This window comes from Pseudopodoces humilis, chromosome 9, assembly GCF_049639895.1.
Source record: "Pseudopodoces humilis isolate 2021_Gansu_Grassland_sample_001 chromosome 9, ASM4963989v1, whole genome shotgun sequence".
In the NCBI taxonomy this organism is placed as follows: domain Eukaryota; kingdom Metazoa; phylum Chordata; class Aves; order Passeriformes; family Paridae; genus Pseudopodoces; species Pseudopodoces humilis.
The window spans coordinates 908,487-930,369 of record NC_142208.1 but is presented as its reverse complement, the minus strand read 5'-3'; the positions used below and the strand labels follow the sequence as shown (position 1 = coordinate 930,369).

The window sequence follows — 21,883 nt, the reverse complement described above, 5'->3', positions numbered from 1 at the left end:
AGCCCTGATCCTGTTGAACCCTTCTGAGCTGAGCTATTTCAGGATTAATCAGATCTGAACTTGAGCCTTGCACTGGGGTAACGTAGCATGAGGAGCACCAGTGGCTCTGTGGAGGATGATTCACTACCAGAGTCAGTAATTTGTATTTAGTATACCTGGCAGCACTGAAAATATACTGGGCTGCTGAAGGCTAATTTTTTTTTTTTTCAAGAAACCTTCAATAAAGCAACATTTGCTCTCCCCAAGATAAAATAAATTCTTCATTATGGTAGTGAACAAGCATTAAAAATAATCAAGTATTTGTTAACTCAGCATCTACCTAGCTGTTTAGTTTACAAGAATTCTCCTGTTTTTAGGGTTTATTGAAAATGGTTGTTACTACATAAGATTTTTCTGGGAATGCTTCTGAAGTCTGCTGTTTCAGATGCATTTATTTTGGTTTTTGTCCTCTGGTGTAATACAGCTGATTCCTGTTGTCCAAATACATTTCTAAATTCCATTCTGTTTCAGGTTGGAAGTTACTTTTTGTTTCTGTAGCAGTTCTAATTGAAAAGACCAATCATAATTGGATAGTTCAGGGAACTCTTCACAGAATGTTGGTGTTGTAGGCCCATCCGAAACCCAAACCCAGCTGGCTGGAGCTGACTCTGCTTTAAGCAGTGGATAATGTCCAGACTTTGCTGCTGTTTTCAGTCTGTGGAGTCTGATGCTAAGCATTTGAATAAATTCCAGTGTTTGTGCAATGTCCTGGGTGACCCTGCCAGCTCCTTTTAATGTACAGTAAATCCCATTATTTACTAATGGAAGATTGAAAGCTATTCAGGTAATGAAGCCAGGACAAGAGATGACATAAAGTAGTAAAAGGAAAGTTTATTTAGTTTTAATAATCTCTGGTAATTTTCAGATGATGAAAGAGGAGTAGTTGGTGTGTTAAATTCTGTTGTAATGAATTCTCTCTATAAAAAAATACCTTGTAGAAGCCACTTGGGAAGTGGTTGATTAAAAGCTCTCCCTAAGTTGAGGTCTACTGCATGGCTAAAGCCAAATGCTTTTCCTGTAGTTACTTGAATTTAGGATATTGTGTGCCAGCACCCTGTCAGATGCTGCACTTGTTAATTTATAGTTAATTTATAGTACCAGAAGTGACTTCTCTTCGATAGAAATGGAGATACCTGCAGAGCTGTCAGCTGACTTTTGGACTTCATTTCTCGCCCAGCTTCTCTTGATCTTTTTTTTATGAAGAATGAACAATGGGGTTTTATGTCAAATAGTTCATGGTCACTTTTCATGAAATCAGTACTGTATCATATTGCAGAAAAATTGTAATTCTTGCTATTAATTCTTCAGCCAGATCTTAAAAGAATAAAGGAGATCAGGAATTTGAAGATCTAAACCCCAATTCCACATTTCCATCTTCTTTCTGAAAAGAAAACCAAAACAATTTTTTTTTTTTTTTTAGAAAAACCCCATATCCTTGTCTTTGGTCACAATCAGCATTTATTGGCACTTCCCTTTTATTTTAACTTCCTTTTAGTGAATTCATTTCCAGTTGTTGTTTGTTGTTCCTGACATGCTACTCTTCTTTCCTTAATTAATTAAAATAAAAAGGAAGAATATAATTTTGTATAATTACATTTGTGACCAATGTGTATGATCAGAAGGCTGGCAAAGTAAACAATTGAACCATCCCCCCATGATATTAATAAAAAAATGTGCTTTAGTCCTTTCAAGATCACCTCTTAAGAACTTCTTCTCGTGGTTGTTTCCTAAGCCTGAGTTGCCAACTGGCACATTTTCCTTGAGTATGCAGAGAAAATAAATGTCTTAAATCAGACAGCTGTGGTGCTTAGTGGAATACATTAAATAAATGATCCTAATTGCTATATTTACTGGAAAATCCTTGCTATCTTAGGTCATTCTAATTGTCTTTAACCATTGTTCCATTATCAGGATTAAAACCAATGAAGATTGATAACAAAGATGGAAAGAAATGATAAGTCAGCTACTTGACTAGGAGCTGTACTCAGGAATAATCTAGGATTATCTTTTCTATCAAGTAACGATGTTCCTAATTTTTTCTAAACCCTGATATTGTAAGGGAGGAATTATCAGTCTGTAAAAGAAGATAAGTGGTAAAGGAATCCTTCCTTTCATTTTCTTGAATATATTCAGCTCATTGCAGGAGAAATGAAGAATAATAATGATTTTTTATTCCATGTAAATAAAAGAACTGTAATAATTACATATACCCTGGCAGCAGTTAATGGAAAACAAAACAAGGTAAATCTCTTGATTTACTTGAACTTGATTGGTGGTTTTTTTTTTCATTTAAAAATGCATTATTAATGTGCATTATTTACTGACAGTGCATGGGCATTGTGGACAGTGCTCACAGGAGAGAGCAGGTGCACAGAACCCTTTTGGTTCTACACTGCTGTTTCCAGTCTGTTGTTGGCAGGAATAAGGAAGTGAAATAGGGGAAAAATTTGCAAAGTTCCTGTAGAAAGTGAATGAAAGGGGTGTGAACAGGCAAAGGAAACGTGGAATGCCGTGTCATCATTTAAACGTTTCACATTTCACATGTGTCCTACAGCTGGCAGGGAAATGGAACCTTTATTTATCAGCTTTGGAGTAATCAGAAAAACTTGTTTCTAATTTGAAACACAGGAAGCCCAATAATCTTTTGGAGTCTGTCAGCCACCTCCTGTGTGCAACCGTGCAACTGTTCATCGCAACAAGGCTGGGAAATGAAATGCAGGAGGTGATGCTGACAGCCACTGCCAGGGCTGTGAGCAGCTTCTTACCTGTCCTCTCCTCGAGAGCTGGGGAGCAGCTGCCCAGATCCTCGGGATGGAGAACCAGCCTGGATCCCAAGGGGAAAGCAGAGTGCTGCTGCATGAGAGTGAGCATGGAAAATCCCAACACAGCCCGGGTAAGGCTGCCAGGGCCCGAGGCTGTTTGGCTCCTCGGTTATCATGATCCTTGGAGCACCTGCCTCTCTCAGCTCTAAGAGTGGAATTTTTGTAGAGCAAGAGTGCTCAAGGACTGATACCTCCAAGTTCTCCCCAGAAGGCCTGGGAACAGCAGATCTGAAGCTTTCAGAGTTTGCTCCCAAGGCTGTCTTTCAGAGCTGGCAGAGCATATGCCTGTGTTTTGTCAGAAGATCTGTTGTGCTTTCTCTGTTTCCATGGAAGATTCTGCTTTTGATAAATTGGCAGGATTTAATATAAGAAAGATTCCTCTGGAGAATCTCCAGCTGTAATCCTGATTTCTGATGTTGTGCTTCAGTTCTTGCTGTTTTCTGGTTAGTCTGTAGCATTGTCGATGCCATTTTAAATGATTGATAGAATTATAAGCAAACAGTAAGCCCTCTTTTTCTCATTCCATGTCTGGATGAAATGTGATTGGCAAAGGTCAGATATTACAATTATTTGTGTGGCATTTATTCAGATGCAGATCTGGTCAAGTACTATTACAGACCTAAGTAGCTATTACAACTGAAGTAAAATGGGGAGGCTGAAAAAATGACCAGGAGGAATTAGATTTTTGTTTTGTCCATTAATCAAGGAAGGAAGTTTTATTTTTTTTGCCCTCTAGCTTATTCTTGTAGTGAAGAGTCTGTGTATAACTGGAAGTAACTGAGAAGGAAATAATAGGAGGGAAAGTAAAGACCTTTCTAAATGTGGGACAGGAACTCAGAAATACTCTGTCCTACCTGCTTCAGGCTTCCTGTAAATAGGTGGGAAAAATTAATGCAGTCAATAAAGCAAGGTGAGTACGTGCCAGAGAGACTGCAGGAATATTTAAGAAAGGAGTTTGTGAACCATTTGCCTTGATTGTAAAAATCTGTGAGGAATGAGTATTTCCAGTAACAAAAGAGCCAAATTTATCTTCACAGATAAATTCCCTTTATCTAGGGAGTTTATAGGTCAGTCCCTGTAACTTAGATAACCGTGAAGAGCAGCAGGAAATCCTTATGGATTCATTTCCTAAAAAATGCTCAGGATAAGAAGGTGGTGCTGAGCACAGTTACCGGATAATGAGGGAAAATAGAGTTCACTTAAAACGATGTTCCTTGGGAATTGGTATTTAATCCATGGCAGGGCAGTTTGGGATAGCTTAATGAACTGTGATTCTTCAAGGACTGGCCTGGGACCCACATGTATGGTGTATTTTCATTAGTAATAAATGAAATAGAAGTAAATAAATGGCTTAGGGAATGAAGAGTGGACGTAATGCAGAATTTGAATCATGCTACCCTGGTGCAACTTCAAAGGTCAATAAAAACTTTATTTTTTATTTTTTATTTTTTAATTTTTTATTTATTTTTTATTTTTTATTTTTTTATTTATTTTTTATTTTTTATTTTTATTTTTATTTTCTATTTATTTATTTTATTTTATTTTTCTATTTTTAAAGTTTTTTGGTTTGTATTTTATTTTATTGTATGGTATAATTTATTTTTTTATTTTATTATTTTGTTATTTTTTATTTCTAATTTTTATTCTTATTTTTCAATTTTCATATTTTAATTTTTAACTTTTTAATTTTTAAAATTTTTAATATTTCTATTTTTATTTTATTTATTTTTTATTTTAAAATTTTATTTATTTTTATTTTTATATTTTATTTTATTTTTAATTTTATTTTTTATTTTCAATTTTTTTTTATTTTTTATTTTAGTTTATTTTGCTTTGTTTTGTTTTTGTTTGGAGAAATGGTCTGAAATCTGCAATTGAAATAAGTGCAAGCAATGACCCTTGGGAAGAAGTTCAGTGTATAAATAAAAATGCATCATTTGTGGCTTAACTGGTACTGCTCTACAGCTCCCAATGCCATATGAAAATCAGAAATGAAATGAACTCTCAGCAGGGCTCAGCTCAGTGGGAAATTCTGGCCATCACAGCTTAAGAATAACAAGGCTAGATTAGAGGAACAAAACCAAGCAAGGATTCCAGAACTTATAAAGAGTAGGAAGCAGCTGATTTAACTGAATCTGTGTAACTTGGGAAGTTTCCTTACTAGAAATTTCTTTTTCCCACAGATTAGTGTAGGTTTGTGACAGTGAATGCTTTTTCATTGCACTGATCAAAGCCAGAGTGAAATTTGGTGGGGCTTTTAAATTTCCAGGCCATCTACAGATAATAATCTGGCCTTTCTACAGTTTTGTGTTCAAGCAGCTGGGGAAAGCTGCTTAATAAAAGAAGCTATTAATAGTTGTAGGCATGCTAGGAGTTTATTTTCTCATGATCTATTTGCATGAAAATAGTACATTTAACAATGATTCAGCTTATCGTATCAGCAGGAGTTTTTGTATCCTGACAAATTTATAACCACATTAGAGAGATTTATCTAAATTTAATATTTCAGGATCTACCTAACCATTTTGCATCCTATAATCTGTTCATAAACTGGAATTTAAGTACAAGAAATAGAAAATAGGAATTTTTCTCTACAAGATTAAAACTTTAGCAAGCAAAGTGCATTTGTGTAACGTAATGTGTGAGCTGTTCTCTCATACTGACATGTTCTTCACTTTTGTGTACTTGGTGCTTTAGGTACAAAATGATGGATTTCTATAACTTTTTAAATTTGTTTTTTCTCTCTTTGATTCTTCTGCACTTCTCTTCACTCCTGGATTTCTCAGCTCCTCTGAGCCGAGCTCCTTTGGGATACTCCTCCATGGGAGCTCCGTTTATCTCAGTTCTCTGGGCCTGAAGAAAACTCCAAAGCTCGTTAGGATCTTGTTTCTCCTGTTTATTAGGATGTTATCACAGAACTTGGCAGGTCTCTCCAGACTCTGCACAAGTTCAATTCACCATAACCTGCCTCACTTTGGCTCTGAAGGCACAAAATGGCCCCGAACCAGGCGGCTGTTTCATCTTTATATCCATTTTTACCCAATTAACAATAGACAGGTGTATTGCTTTTATAAATTAACAAATGAGTTTTCTATATCTACTTACACAATTAAAACTGTCACTGACCTTCAACCAGTCACTCTTTGTGCTTCTAAAAACTGCAGAATCCTGGAGAAGAAGGAAGAAGGAGAGCTAAGAACTTACACCCTTTTTCCTCCATCTTTACTCCATGTATTAAACCCTCTAAAATCTCTCTTTTCCACTTCAGTGACATCCTAAACATTCTACTACTTTCTACTTAATTTTTTATCAATCCTGGTTTACCCAGGGATATTTGGAAGCCTTTCTGTCAGTGACAGGCAAGATTAATGTCTTTTTGGAGAACAGGACAGACAGAGAAATGTCTCTCCATTTCTGGATTTCTACAGATTTATTCTGGAATAGGTGATAGTTTGTTTGCCTGCTCTAGATGAAGCAGCTTTTTTTCCTCCTTAGAATTGGGTTTGGTGGTTATAAAGGAAGAATGACTTCATTATGTGTTGAACTGACTTTTTCACAATAAACCTGAGAATCTAAAAGCATGCTATCAAATGTCACTGTTCTATGTGATGTATTTCACAGTTTAAAACACAACTTTTTTCCAGAGTTGAAATTAGAATTGTTGACATTAAGGAAATGGAAATGATTGATGGAGTGGTTTTACTTGACCAGCTGCTAATGATTTCTCACTCAATATCTCGTTAGCTTGTGCTGAAGTCAGACATATGGCAACCTAGAAAATAGCCTAAAGTTCTTGAAACTACGAAGAAGAAAAATATAACTTATTCTGGTGCTTTTGATCTATGAACTGTGATATAAAATGTGACTTTTGATGTTCTGGGATGGTGTGATCGATAGCATAATTTTTGTTATTAAATTGTTTACTCTTTACTGAATGTTACAGTGCATTATATTTCGGCTCAGAGGCAGGGAGAAAGGTCACTTAATTTCCTTGTTGCTGCTCTGACCCTTGCTCAGGTGGAGCTTTTTGGGAGGAAGGCAGAAGGCATTTTCATTGGGAACAGCTGAAAATGCTCATCTGAGAGAAACTTCTGGAGCTTCCTAAGCTGGGGACTGGTCTCTCTTGGAGGAGACTGTGGGGAAAGTGGGGAATATTCATTGATTCCAGGGAATACCTGGAAAAGCCTCAGGTGAGCATTTAATTCTGAGAGCAGCCAGTGTGTTGGGCTGTGTCCAGCTGTGCTGCATAAAGCTGTCGTGCTTAGCTCTGGTGCTGACTCTCAATTACCTCCTGTACAAGGGCAAAAATTCCTAATACTTGAGAATATCAAATCCTCTAAAGCCAGTGGCCAAACACAACTGTCTTTAATGGAGCCAGAGCATCACCTAGTTTTCAAGGAGTTCAGCTCACCTCTTGGGGCTCTTACTACTTTTTTAAAGAGTATGGTCTCTATTAAACATTTCATGCTGTTCTTTTTTGGTTTTGCCTATATTGCCTGAGACTCTGGTTTATTGTAGCACCTTACAAACTTAAATTGAAAAATACACTCATTATTTTTGCTAAAATACTGTTTCAGCAAAAATTGTTTGTTAAATTCCTGGTTATATCTCCCCCTTTTCTCTTTCTTTGAATGGTGCTGTGATTTTGGTGTTTCTGCTGACGTTTATGATGCAAAATGGAAAAAATTCTGCAAAGCAGAAAGCAGAAATGATGGTTTGACCCTAGCGTTGAAGCTGAGCAAATCAGCAAAAGAAAAACTGTTGATAACCAGTGAGAATTCATCCTATTTTCCTCACCCATTTTTTACAAGTATTTTCTGGCAGCTGAATTCCTGACCAGGACTAGAGTCTGTCCCTTTTGGCCTCAGACTGTATGTAATTATTCAGAGAATGCCATTTCTCCTTACAGGAAGCCTTATTACCCACAGGCAGATGTGATCTATCATCTTTTCCTTCAACAATTCCCCTTTTCCCTCTACCCTGAAAGAAATCAGAAAAAGATTTATAATATTCTGCAGCCCATAAAACCTGCTTCATTATCCTTAAATCACATCTATCTGATTGCAAAGCTCTTATTTTTATAAAAATTTTGGGAGCAGAATATTTTATGGAGTTTGGTGCGCTTTTACTGGAGGCAGAAAGTGCATTTTTTTAAACCTAATTTTTTTTGCAAGTTTTTGCTGCAAATTCTAAGCTTTTTTAGAAGGAAGGAAAATAATGGATCTGCCTTGAGGTGTCCAGACAGAAGGAGGTATTCAAGCTGAAGTGATGGCAGCAGCTGGAATGGTGCTGGCTGTGCTGTCCTGGTGGAACAAACACCTGCTTTTACAGCCCTGGCAGGTGAAGTGCAGCTCCTTGGGTGCAGATGTTGTGTGTTCCCTCCCCTGCCCCAGGGCATTCCAACCATTGTAAGGAGTAACTGGGTTTGTGCTCTATCATTTTCATTCTTTCCTGTTCCCTTCATTACCTTAATCCTTTACCACCATGAGCAGTTACGGTTTTGTCAAGTCTTTCTTCACCGAATCATTGGGATCTTCCTGTTCCATCTGCATCTCTGTGGTTTCCCTCCTTTCTTTGCATTTTACACATCCATCCCTTCTGCTGTTTAGCTAGAATGAGTTTGTTCTCCCTCTTGGGTGTTTTTGCTGCAGGTGTTTTCCAGTGAGATGCTGATTTCTGTTTGGACAGCTCCAATGGGCATGCTGGCTTTGGGGGAGCGGTGAGGGTAAGGTTCCCAAGGGTTCCCCTCTTGCTTCACTGCTGACCCTTTCTTATTGAACCCCTTCAGTCAGACACAGCTCCTGCTCTTTCAGCTTAGTTAACCACTGATGCTGCAATAGTTGTGGTAAAGATTTTCTCTTTATGATGCTTTCTTATTTTTTAAATCTTTTCCCAAGGTTACCTTTATTAACTGAGAGTCCAGCAAACTGTGATGCTGATGGCAAAACACACCACTGAAGCAGACCATTGATCAGCTCTTGATGGGCAGCATTGTATGTCCCATCTAATTGAATTAATATTCATATGAGCAATACTTCAGTGCCTTTACATGTATTATTATTTATTAATAATTCTGCCTTTGATTTGCTTTTCCACTTCCCTTGGTTTCTCTGAAGTCCTCTTAGGTGAAAGAGGCCATTAGCAATGTTATTTTTAACATAAAAGCACTCAACTGAGGGTCTAATACAGATCTATTAGAGCCTCATTATATTTATTTGCCTCCCTGAGCAGTTTTGTAGATGTCTGTCTGCTTTTTTTTTCCTGGAATCTTTTAGTTCTGGGTTCTTGTAGTTCATGTAAGGCCAATTTTTTATCCCTGACAGTGGGTTACATTCAGATGCTGTCCTACTGATCACTGCCACATGCAGGAGACGCTTGGTGCTAAAAAAAATAGAAATACTTTTCACTTTGGGAAAGGTGGATCCCATTCTCAGCTTTGTCTGTGTGTATCCAGTCCAGACTTCAATTTAATCCTTCTCATCCTCTGCTTTATGTTGTGCCTTATTAGCCTGTACCTCCTTTTAAAAGCCAGCCTTGAATATCTTCTCTTCGAGGCCCATACAGATTTTGAAAACACATTTTTGTTTGTTCCTGCGGCATAACTTAGTTGCATCTGTGGTATTTATAGCCCTTTTCTTTACATCCTCTCTCAGGACTAATAGTGAATTATTTCTGCATTTAAATCTTCGAGTTTTAGCTTGCAATGTGAGGTTTTTTGGAACCTTTGTATTTCTGTAGCATTAACAATGCCCCTGCATAAATTCCCCTTCTCCTTCCTTATTGTGTAAGAGAAAAACTTAGACACAAACTCTCAAAGTGGGTCATTAATGCTTATTTCTGGCAAGCAAAAAAAAATTTTTTTCAAAGAATATTTTTGGTCTGTAGTAAGATACTTGCATATTACAGGAAGGAATCTTAGAATGTAATTCAAGAGTATAAATTATCTGAAATCGATTCTTGTATTTTAATTTAAATTTAATTTAAATTTTAAAATTGAATTTATTTAATTTAAATTTAATTCAATTCTTGGCTAAAATAAAGGCAGAGCCTCAAAATTGCTGAGGCAAAATGCACACAGGTAGGGAAGAAAGGAGTGAAGGAGTGCTGAGGTGGGAGCGTGGGAGGGGAGGCTGGCAGCTCCTCACGTTTGAACCACAAGATGGATTCTGCAGCGCAGGACAAGGCAGCTCTTCCTGCCCCTTTGGGATCCAGGCATCTTCAGTGAGACTGTAGATTCAGGGAGCTCTTTGGAGAAACAAAGAAGTGGAAGAAGGTTTCAGGAAGAAGGCAGCGTTGGAGTGATGAAGCCAGGTGGGAGACGGGATTACAAAGCAAATTTTCTCAGTGTTTGTTCCCTCTCCGGCTCACAAATTCCACTCCACTGATGTAGATACTGTGCTCCCCAGAGACTGAAGGGGTTTGAAGAAGTTAGGGAAACACCTTGAGAAGGACCAATCCAGTTTTTATTTATTCCTCAACATATGTTACACGTGAGGTGCAAGATTGCTGTTGTTACAGATCCATGGTGTAATACTGGCCTTTGGCAAGTATTAAGATGGATGCTGTGTGTATAATGTTAAATTTGCTTTGCTGTAAATAGTCTGTATAGGGTGTTTGAGCTGTCTGCTCAGTTAGGATAACTGCAGTGAACAGATGATGGGGACCCTGCTGCTATCAGCACTCACTGTGTGTGGAAAGAAGGAGCCAAGGCCCAGATTAGAAGGTGGTAAGAAGAGGATTAAACCCACAGGCCAAGAAACACACATGCTCCAAAAAGGTGGACCCAAGGACTGGCTATGTTAAACAGTTTCTGGAAAATATAAGTTAATAGAAAAGTTTGAATATGCATAAAGGTCTATGAATAGGCATCAAGAAATGGTATATAAAGGGTGTTTCCAAAGCAACAGGTGTGCTCTTATCAGAGAGCCAGGCACCCAGCAGTTTTAACCCTTGGCTTTATTGTCTTTGTCTCGTATTGTCTTTTTTATGAAGCCTTTTAAAACTGACCAGGAAAGTGAATGTCGTTTTTCACACTGTAAAGACCATGCTGGCATCCCTGTCCCTGGAGAGCCTTCCCCTGGCAGCCACTCAGGGCACAGAACATCCCTGGGTGCCAGGAATTCCTGGAGGGCTGTGCCAGGAGCCTTGGCACACGAGGGCAGCTCCCTGGACACAGCAGGGCCCTTTTGCTCGCATATCTCACAGGGAGCGAGGCTCAGTCCCTTCTTCCCCTCACCTTCCTTCCCTGCCCGCTCCTGTTCGTGCCCAGCAGGACACACCTGTACAGCTGGATTTGCCTTGAGATGGGCAGGGCATCCTGGTCATCCTTTCCAGAAACTTCTAGAGTTTCTGTTCTAATCACTCAATAAAGGTGGGATTAGGGCAGCTCATGCTGACAGTTGTTAGTCGTATCTCTTCACTGCTTTAGCTGTGTTTTTAGTTTTTAGAGATTTTTATAATCTCTGCAAAGAGATTATAAAAACCCCAAAACTTTACCTCACCTTGTGTAGTGCTAGAATGAAAAAAAAAAACAAAAGGTTGATTTTTATTAGCATATTCTAGCATTGTTATATTTATGAATCTGTATTTGCAAGAGCTAGCGATGAAGGGAAGGAGTCAGACGAGCTTCAGCACGTGCTTGGCTGGCAGCAAAGCTGCTGAGCTCTGGAGGTGGATACCTGAGAGGCATTTCCCTCCAGGATCTGAATAGTTCTCTTTTACTGCTGGCAGTCTCTGTTGTCACAGCCAGACTTTGGAGAAAGAGCAAGGCTGCAGAAGGCAAAGACAAGTATGAACTGTCTAGGTAATGCTGAAGCAGAAGACAAAAATAAATCTTGTTCACAAATGCTATTTTCATATTCAGATACACCATTATTAGCTGTATTTTTTCCTTTCCTGACAATGAGAATAAGGCTTTTGGGCAGTGGAGGCTGGTCTAATTGTGCAAGTTTACAGGTTCTTTAATAATGAAGTTACCAACAGCCAGACATAAAAGGGAGGTGCATCATCGTTACTAGAAAAATAAATCACTTTCATTATTTCTTTTGAAAGTATAAATTACAACAAATGATTCAATATGAATTGTTCAGTTAATGACTTTCCATGCCTCATTTATGACACACTCTTGTATAAAACTACTGAAATTATTGAAATGCACAGTGCTACAGAGACACATCATTTTCTTTTAATGAGTATTCTCAGCAAAAGTTGATGAGGTTTTGTTCTCTAAGAAACACAGAATTAGTGTATAACGATGTTTAAATTATTGGGCTTTGAAATAAGTTTCATTTTATGATTAGACTGTAGATAGAACTATTGCTGAAATGCATCCACCTTAAAAGTCTGTTTCTTGGGGAATGCAAAGTGGGAGATACTCTCTCTGAAAGCTGGAAGGAACATACTCCTGTGTGAGTGCACACTGAATTCTGGTGTTTATTAGGTGTTTATTAGGAGATCATCCATCCTGTTCATGTCAGCTGACCTAGAGCAATTAATAAGGCAGTCATCACACGTTACTGTTAATCCAAAGCTACACTAATTACCGCTCATTTGTATATTATTAGTGTTACATCTGTTGTGGTGGCACTCGGAAGTGTCCCCTGTCAGGATGTATGGGAGCTTTACTGTCACAGGGCTGGGGGTGCTGAGCTGTGTGTCACCGGCTCATTTGTGGTTGCCGCCTAACGAGGCAGCTCTCAGAGCGGGTCATTTACATACCAAATTGATGGTGATGGAGTAGAACAGAAGCTCCGTGCCATGTGGGATTTTCACACTCGCACACGCTGCACTTCAGCTTACATAAAAATTCTTGGCAAAGTTGTAGTGCTAAAATGTTAATTTCTTGGGAGCTCGTTAGAATAACATTAATCATGATCTCTGATTATGTTCACCTTATTCTGAAACTTTATAACTGAAATTCATCAGGTTCTGTAATTAGGTAGAACAATAAAATGGAACCTGACCTTGTTATTTTTTAATAGAGCTATTAATTCTCTCAAATGTTAGAATTTTTTTGAGGAATTTAAGAAACATCTGCTTTTAAGTATGGATCATTATGGTCAAACTTGTACCTATTAGAGCTTCATAAGGATCCTTCTGTGTTGAAAAATGTTTGCTGTACTTCTATTGTTTGTTTGCTATTGTGATGGATTTGAGAAAGCTGGGAAAAAGCATTTCTCCTTTCTGGTTAGCTGAATCTGGATTGTAAGATAGACACTCCCCCACCCTCCCTAAGAGAAATCTCAGGGTTTTGGATGAAGTCTGCCCTCCAGGTGACCGAGAGGATGTTATTCATGCTCCCTGGAAGTTGGCAGTGTGTCATTATTAATTACAACCATAGTCCCAGTTCTGTGTTGAAAATGGAAATCATTCCTTGCTGCCAGAACAGGAAGAGGCAGCTTTTCATGTCAAAGTAGACGTCCTTGCTGCAGCAGCTGTAAATGTTAGCATGGGCTGTGGCTTTGAGGAAGCTGTGTGCACTTCAGAGAGGGACTGGGGTTTGGCTCAGCAAGTCCTTGGCCTGCAGAGAGCTGGGATCTGTGGGGGCTTTCCAGGGAAAGCCAGCTCTGGGCTTTGGTCTGTATCCTTTGGGTTCAATGTCTCAGCTGCTGTGCCAGGCAGGCTATCGAGGCTGGGTGTTTGTTGGAGTCAGAGGCACAGAGAGTGTGCCCTTATCTCTGATACCTGGCTCTGACATCCAAGAAAACACTGAATTTCACATCACACCCGGAAAACAACTGGTAAAGTTAAATAGAAAAGCTAGAAGTGTGTGTAGATTAGAGAGTTTTCTTAAGTCACTGGGTGAAAAAGTTAAAGTTTGGAGTTTAAACTAGTTTAGAGAGCAGAAGACAAGATGGAGGATTCAGGGTGTTGTCTCTTGTCCTTCTTCCTTCATCTACTTCTTCTAGAGGTTTTTGGGTGGTAGGTAGGTTTTAGGTGATTGGATAAAGAATGTTGCAGTGCAGCACTCAGGTGTTGGGTCATTGGGTCACTAAGAAAAATAATTTCCTTGGCAGCTGTTAATTGGGTAAATGGGCATATAAGAAACCTTGAAGAAGATCTTTGTTGGCCATTTTGTACCTTTCTATCTTAGTGCACGTAGCTCCTTGTACCTTGTATATATGTAATGTAGATAAAAGAATAAACAACCGAGTCTGAACAAGGGAAAACTGCCTCTCTCTCATCAGTCTCAGTCCAAGGGGAAAAGAAGCCAACCACAAATGTCCTATCAAGACAGGTGTTCCTGTGATGTGCCTGAGTGAAGCCATTATTATACTCAGCCTTTATGGGTTAGATTTGCCTCTAGGAAGCCCCAGCCCCCGGGACCTGTGCAAAACTGTGGAGCAGAACGATCTTTCCCTCAAGAGAGGAGGATCAGGCTGCAGGACACGAGTAAAGCTGTGCCTTTTCACCTTTTTTGCTACCCCAGCTGGGAACCAAATCCAGCTGCTGGTGTGTGATACTGTAGATGATCATGGCATTAATTACATTCCCCATCTTTGCAGACAATATCCAGAATTTATTACAGGTCAGTGACAGTGACAGTCAGAATCCTGGCTTATCACACAGGTCATGGTGTTGCCCTTGCACTTCTGTTTTGGCTTTTTTAGCCTTCTTGTTATGGTTTTTGCACAACTTCTGTTCTCGTGTCCAGCCTGAGGATTGGAAATAATAAGAGGTAAAACATGCCTTGGGAGAGAAAGAGAGAAATGGAGGGACTCTGAGTAGAGCAAGCCTGGTACACAGATTCTGAGGCTGGCATTTTCCATGTGTTGTGTGCTGCCAAAAGAAGTGTGATATTTACAATATGTGTCTGAAAACTGGATATATTTGGGGGGGTTTTATGTTAGTGGTAGCTCTCAGATCCCTTGAGAATAGTTTGTACTACAAATTTTCATAACTTTTTAATTGAAGCACTCATTTGCTTTCTTGTATAGATGAATGCATTTTTTTTTTTTTTAATTTACTGTCTTGAGATACATGCAGAAATTTGTCAAATGAGTCATTAATCTTTCTCTACACCCCCTTCCCTAGACAGGACCTCCAGTCAGATGCTTGGGCTTGCTTTGCTAATGGGTGTTTGAGCCACGTACAAGCGTGATCCACTGATGGATGATGGTGGGAATTGCCTGGACCTAGGCTTACTGTAAAAATTGTCTGGGGTTTTTTATTGCTAGAGGTTATATTGTCTCTCAGCCTGTATTTTTCAAGCTTGATGACTTCCCCCAGCCTTCTTTTGCCAAAAGGAGCTACCAGGGTATGGCCACTCAGCTGGGACAGAGCTGGGTGCTGCTGGCTCCCTCCGTTCCTGGTGTGTGGCCCTTACTGCAAAGCACTTTGGCTACACCAAAGTGACCCCCTCTTAATAAGCACTGGAATCCACAGATTCCTTTCTTCTTGCCAGCTTGGCTGCAAGGCTGGGGCTTTATTAACTCCACTACAAACTTTTGTTTTGCCCATGGAATGAGAGCATTTTCTGGTCCTGTGCAGCAAGAATCTGAGCACAGCTGGGCACGGCCTGTCAGCAAGCAGGGGTACACGGGTCAGAGTTCAGGAGTCACTCTGGTTCTGGGGTAGCCAAACCTTTTAGGATTTTTCATGGTGAGGATCTTTTAGAGGAGGTACTTACCTGCCATCTGGCTTTCTTGAAGACATCCATCTTGCTGAGAATAACACGTTTCAGGCTATAAAAAAAAGGGTATGCACTGAATTCTTAGATAAAGTCATGTTTTAACAGTCTGGGAGTGGGGTGAGCACACACCCCCTGCTGCTCTGGGCCCTGGGATGCTGGATGCATCCTGCAGAGAGCTGGAGTGGCCTGCTGGGCTTGCAGAGAGCCTGGAGCTTCAGATGCTTAGGAAGTGACTGTGAGAGCATGAGGAATCTGTGAGGGGCCAGCTGTGTGACTCTGCTTCTACCCTTTCTCCTGTGACACGTGGGTCTGGAACTGGGAGTCTTTGATGCATGACTGAGGAAAAGGGGAAATGTTGGTGTGTATGGGAATGTCCACCCAGCTGTGCCTCTTTCAGCAGCTACATCAAAAACGTGTTGTGTCTCTGCATAAGAAAATACTTTCTGATGTTTCCCTGTCTAAAGTCACCGGTGTCCAGCTCTGGGAACGCTCATGGTGTACAGTTCTCCATAAAATACATGGAACCTTGGAGTTAGTGCCAGGTCCTTGTTCACACACCACAAATACCTGAGGGCAGGGGGTGGAAGTACAGAATGGGAAGGACAGAGGAAGAGCAGCTGAAATGACCTTTGGGAGGGTGGTATTTGCTCCTTCCAGCTCAGGCTTGCTCCAAAACATTAAACCTCAAGAGCTGCTGTGGAGTGGTTCAGGTAATTTTGTCCTGCAGCCCCAAAGCCACCGGGCTCCAGAGCGACTCCCTCGTGTTTGCTGGCAGTGGAAAATTAACAAAACTATTTCCAAACTACGGGTAGGAAAATTCCAGCTCCGTGGAAGGTGACCACACGTTCAAGAACCAGTGTAGCGAAGAAATACGGAACTGAAGTGTGAAGGTTTAAGAAGCGTCTTAAAAAGACAATTAATGTTTCGGAGAGGAAATAATTTATGCAAAATATGTTACAAAATCTAAGTGCTAATAAATAAGCAGTACAATGTGTTCTCTTTTGACACTTTGTTTCCACTTAACAGGCACTGAATGCAGATTGATTAGTTACCAATTTTTGAAGCTAATTTTCATTCTGTTCACCTTGTTTTACACAAACAGTTGCCCTGTAATTTTAAAATTCAGTCTTCCACTTTGAAGCTACATGAAAGTATGGTGGGATAAAGATCCAGAAAAATAGATTTGTGGTTATATAATTTCTCTTTATTATAAAAAAGTCGCTTCACCATATGAAATTTTTTTTTCCTATATTTTGGAAGGCTCGTGTTCCCATTTTGTTTTTCACAGAGTTAGCATGATAGAATGTCTTCCTAATTTCTGTAATCTTTTATGATTACAGGGTAGTGGGTAGTGGTATAAAAAGTTACTCTCATACAGTATTGAGAAGTTTGGAAGATTTAAAACCAAAGAATGGGATATAAGAATGCTTCAATCCAGATATTAAATGAGAGACAAATAAGCAATGTAGTAATTGTTAAAGACTTAATACTACATTAATTTTTTTTTTCTTTAAAGGTTTTGGGTTTTTTTTTTTCCCTGTTTGCTTTATCATAATGTTAAAGGATTTAAACTTTGACCATTTGTTCCAAATCACTGCATTTGTCAGCAAGTGGGTGTTTCTTTTGAGTAGCATTTTGCATTCTAGGAGTGGCACAAGGGCTTGTTTCTGTTGCCTGTCAATAACAGAAATAACTGTTCTGTCAGCAGCTGCCTGCGACAGAAGTAGGTTTGGACCCCTTTGTGTTTGAGCAGAAATACAAATGCCTGACTTGGCAGACTCTCACAGCAGATCTCGTAGCTGCCTGGTGAAGTCTCCTGTCCTGTATTGTCTTGCAGAACAGTGAGACTCAATAAAATATCATCAGCCTTGACTAACAGTTGCATAACCAAGCTTTGTTGTTAAAAATCAGGCTGTATTTCAAGGCAACAGGTTAGTTTGAGGAGAATAATAATTTTTTTCTTTTTTAAAATTTTGATTTCTAGGAAAACTTGGCTATATTTTTCAAGAATTTCCTAGAAGTTTGAATAGTTAAACCCTCCCTCTGGAAGCAGTAGATAAAATTCTACACATTAAACACAGTAAAAATGGTGCATATTCTGCAAAGGACAGAATTTTAGATTAAAGTTGTCTGGGCACAAAAGCAGTAACAAAATGATCCCTACAAAACAGAGTAACTTAATAACACAAGAAATAACTTTTGTTAATTTGAAGCTTTAGAAACTGAAGCTCGTAAAGGAAGATGTAATTAAATTATGGTACTGTACATACCAGTCGTTCTCGGTAATTGAAACTTTACAATATGAAAAATACATTACATCTGTACAGTTTATACAGGTAGGTAGGATGAGTTTTGAAAAAGACTCACTTCAAGGGTCATACTCTGAAGTCAAAAAAATACTGCACAACGGAACTAATTACAAACTGTAGACCGGAAGCAATTAATCTTTGTGATTCGCTTTTAATTAGCACAGGGCTCCCAGAGCGCAGGGAGCCGGTGTCACCCGTGTTCCCCGGGCTGGGGACACTGGGGTCCCTAGGGCAGCGGCTGGCCGTGCTCCTTGCTGCGCGCCGCCGTGGTGATTGTGCTCAGGTCCAGCTCGGGCTCCAGCCCCGCGGCCGCAGCCTCGTCCCGCCCGCTCTCGTAGCCTTGGTGGGCCAGCAGCTCGTGGTGCACCCCGCAGTAGCTCAGCGTGGGCTGGTCGTAGGCCAGGAACGTCGACACGTTCATGGACAGCGGGATCTGCGGCGGGAGCAAAGCGGAGAATCGGGCAGTTACCGAGTGAGCGAGCGAGTGGTGCTGGGGCTGCCCTCTGTACCCCTCTGCTATGATTTCCAATGTCCCCTCTCACTCTGCCACCGCTGTCCGACCCACAGCAGCCAGGGAGACAGGGGAGATAGATTAGCTTATCAAAGAAGAACCTAAAAACGAGCTCTTTTCCCTTTGCTGAGAGGGCAGTCACAGCTTGATTTCTTGGGATCCTTCGGGGTGAGGTGGCAGGAGGGAAAGAGGAAGAGGTATGGATAAGCAGTCCTTTTTGAAGGCAGGGGGAAAGGGGTGGAGGAATTTACACAACCAATAAGGGGAACTGGGGAGAGCAAGATAAGGGGAAGAAACTTACAATTCTACATTTTCAGGGTACTTTTTTTGTGTCATACCATTTTTCCTAACTGCATTACAACACCCAAACCCTGCCCACCCAAACCCTGCCCACCCAAACCCTGCCCACCCCAGCATGGGCTAACCCTGACTCCAGCACTGCCAATCTCGGGGCCAGGGCTGTGCGTGCTCTTGGATGTGTTTGAGAAGATTCAGATGGGATTCAAGTTCAATTATCTTTAGAATGTAATTAACCTCAGCTATAATCACTCATGTGAGTGCCTTTTCAAGTGAGTGGCTTGAATTTGTCACTGACTGTGGAACCTTTGGAAATACAGGTGAGATACTCCTGCTTGGGGAAGGAGACCTCAACCCTCCCGGCATTGCAATTAAACAGGGAACATCCCTATTTGTGTCCTCCCGTGCATCTTTCCTTCCTGCTTTCATTCCTCAGGGGATGTGCCTCAATGAAATTTCTAGTCATGAAGAACCTCCTGTTCTTTGAAATGAATAAATAACCTAATAAAATCCCAGCAATTGGAATGCCTAGTTCTCATCTCTGACAGCAGTTCTGGAGTAAAACCCACTGCAGTGTTTAATCACCAGCGACACGGGAGCTTCATATTGTTTGGAGTTCAGGTTCAGACGAGCATCAGAATGCCCCAGCTTATCTTAGATTTGCACTTCAGAAGCCTTAAAATTGCAGTTTCTATTCAAGCATCTCTTCTGCAAGCTGAATTTCATTCATAGTATTGAATTTCTGTGCAGTGAGGGGGAAGTTCCCACAACCCTCTGTCTTTTCAGTGGGGAGTGTAAAGCTCTAGACTTACTTTACATGGAAAGTGCAGCTAAAAGTTTCTACTTACAAAACTGTATGGCATATCAGAATTTTTTAAAAAATAATTCTGTTCAGTCCTGAAAAGGATGTAGTCTGGTGTTTGGAATATTGATTTTTATTTCTTTTATTTAATCTATTTATTTTTAATTTCTCTTTTGATCATCGGTGGCAGTTGAAAAGTTACCACAGACTAAAAAAAAAAAAAAAGTCCTTTTGTTTTATTTCTTAAAAAAAAAAAAAAGAGGCAGATAATTTGGGTCTGGTCTCTCTGTAGCAATTACAGGGATCTGCAGGAAATGGGTTATTTTCTCCAGCCTGCAGAAGTGTGTTTGGTTCTGAACTGGCTGGGGAGGGGAACGCTCATAGCTCTAGATGAATATCTCAGCAAAGATGGGAAAGGTTCTTGCAAAGGCCTTGCAGCATTTATTAAGCTTCTGCTGCTGTGCCTGTGTTCTGATCTGATTGCCTGACCTTGGCTGCGCTTTCATTAGACACAAAATTGTGGTTTTTTCTGATTGCATTGTGTTTAGAATTAGAGGCAATATTTTCAGCCTAAGGACTTTGGTATTTTGTTAAATTTCATGGACGTGGGATGTTCAGACCTCTTGGGGCGATTTCAAGACTCAGCCACAGAATCCTGAGAATGAAAACTTGGAAAATAAAGGCACAAGGGGACAGCACAGATCTGGAGTGGCTTGAGAATGTTATGATGGCAAATTACAATAGGGCAATGGAATATTTTCCACAAAGATGACAGAAATAGAGCTGAAAAAGAGATGATCGTGAAAAGGAGGGATGGAAATAAGAAAACCACACTGAAACAGGAGAATAAAATGAGCTGAAGGATGGAAGCAATAGAAGTGATTTAGGCAGGTCTTGCATGTAACAAGTCCCTTAATTTCTCTCTGGAATGCCCTAGAGCTGTCTGATAGCCAGTTACGAAAAGAAAATACCTGTCTGACTTTTCTTTCACTGTCTGCCTCTTCAAGCACTTATTTACTTTAAACCACTGCGCTGTGAAACAAGGGAGATCCTTGAACTTCTGTTAAAGGAGCTGATAAATCTGTTAGAGCCAATTTGTGACAGTCTTGGATTTAGAGTTCAGATCCTTCTGGCTCCCCTACCAAGGAGTAATTCAGCTGTGGGGGTAGAGCTAGCAGAAGTTACTTTTTGTGGTAATTTGTATACGCTGTCAGGAGGCCACACTGGAAGGCAGTGAGTGCTTTGGGTTGAATTGTTGTCCCTTGAAAGTGCTGAAAAAAAGCTGCAGGAATCTCCAGCCACTCAGTTTTCCTTCAAACTGCTCGGTTCTTAGGTGGTTCTTTCGTGTACTTCAGCCTTTCCAAGGCTGAATTTGGAAAGCCTGGTAAAGGACAGGGCATTGTTGGATCAGCTGGTGGGAACCTGGGCACGAGACGTCCTGGGGACGGGTGGCAGGTCAGCCAGTTTTCCTTGTCAGTGGCACGGAGGAGTTGAGTGCAAAGGCAAAGATTTTTCAGGCTTTTTCTTGCTTCTCTGAAACTCATCTTCTACTCAGGTCAGGCTTAATTAAAATAATTTTATTTTAAATTATTTAAATTATTAAAATAATAAAAATTAATTAAAAACCTACCAAAAGTATGGGCAGCAAGAGTAGCTTTCACTGACCAGCAAAATGGTTCTTCACACAAATGTTTATGCCCTCTTGGTGAGGGAGAATTGTGTTTTCTTTTCAAAGGGCACACCTGTCCAGATGTTGCACGAATTTTCAGTACTGAGGAACTCTTTGCTTTTTTTCTGGTACGCATTTGTGGAATGTTTCACGGGTCCTGCTTGGCTTTGGCAGGTTTTCTATTCTAACATGTTCATCTGTGGTTAACTTGGGGTCCCACATTGTGAGGCACAGCTGAACCCAACCAGGTTTTTTGTGCCTTCCCTTCACTGCTGTGTCTGGCTAAATGGCACATCCCTGGGGGAAAGACACATCAGGGAAAGACCTGAGTGAGGCAGCAAAGGGCAGGTGAGGAACCTGAAAACCTCTTCAGACTCATAAACCATCACTGAGTCACTCTAAGAGGAGGACCCAGTGTCTCTCAGGCAGTAGAAACAAAATAAAACCTCTTACTGAAGCAGCTGTTGTGTCTGAACTTCAGTTGTTTCAGTGGCTGAATGCCCATGGCTTGTATTGATACTAAAAAATATCTTTACTGAGTGCATGATTAGAATTACGGTCCATCTGAATAGGAATCTTTCCTGTTCAGTGTTCAACATGATTTTTTAGTAATTTGTGGTGCAGCACATTCCCTAGGAAATGTGCTAGGATTGCCCTAGGATGGCATTAGAAAGTAAAAATCACCATGACAAACAAAGACCAGAATTTCTGAAGCTTTGCTTTGAATGTTGGACACTTGAACAGTAAACTGGTGTTTTCTGAGAGCTGGAAGAGAGTGCAGAGAGCATTTAACCACTGATAGG

The 21,883-nt window shown here is 40.2% G+C and overlaps 2 protein-coding genes across 12 annotated transcripts in view; one reads left to right on the top strand and one right to left on the bottom strand.

The window, feature by feature from the left end:
• CTNNA3 (catenin alpha 3) overlaps nucleotides 1-21,883 on the top strand; it is a 394,943-nt gene that overhangs the window by 89,392 nt on the left and 283,668 nt on the right. The gene's annotated exons all lie outside the window — the stretch shown is intronic.
• LRRTM3 (leucine rich repeat transmembrane neuronal 3) overlaps nucleotides 16,712-21,883 on the bottom strand; it is a 75,319-nt gene continuing 70,147 nt past the window's right edge. For 2 of the 3 annotated variants that reach the window (XM_088059697.1, XM_088059696.1), the window contains one exon: nucleotides 16,712-18,234. In XM_088059697.1, coding sequence (XP_087915823.1) covers nucleotides 18,028-18,234 — 207 coding nt within the window. In that variant the 3' untranslated portion in view covers nucleotides 16,712-18,027. The remainder of the gene's footprint in view (nucleotides 18,235-21,883) is intronic. The other variant, XM_088059698.1, reaches the window with a different exon arrangement.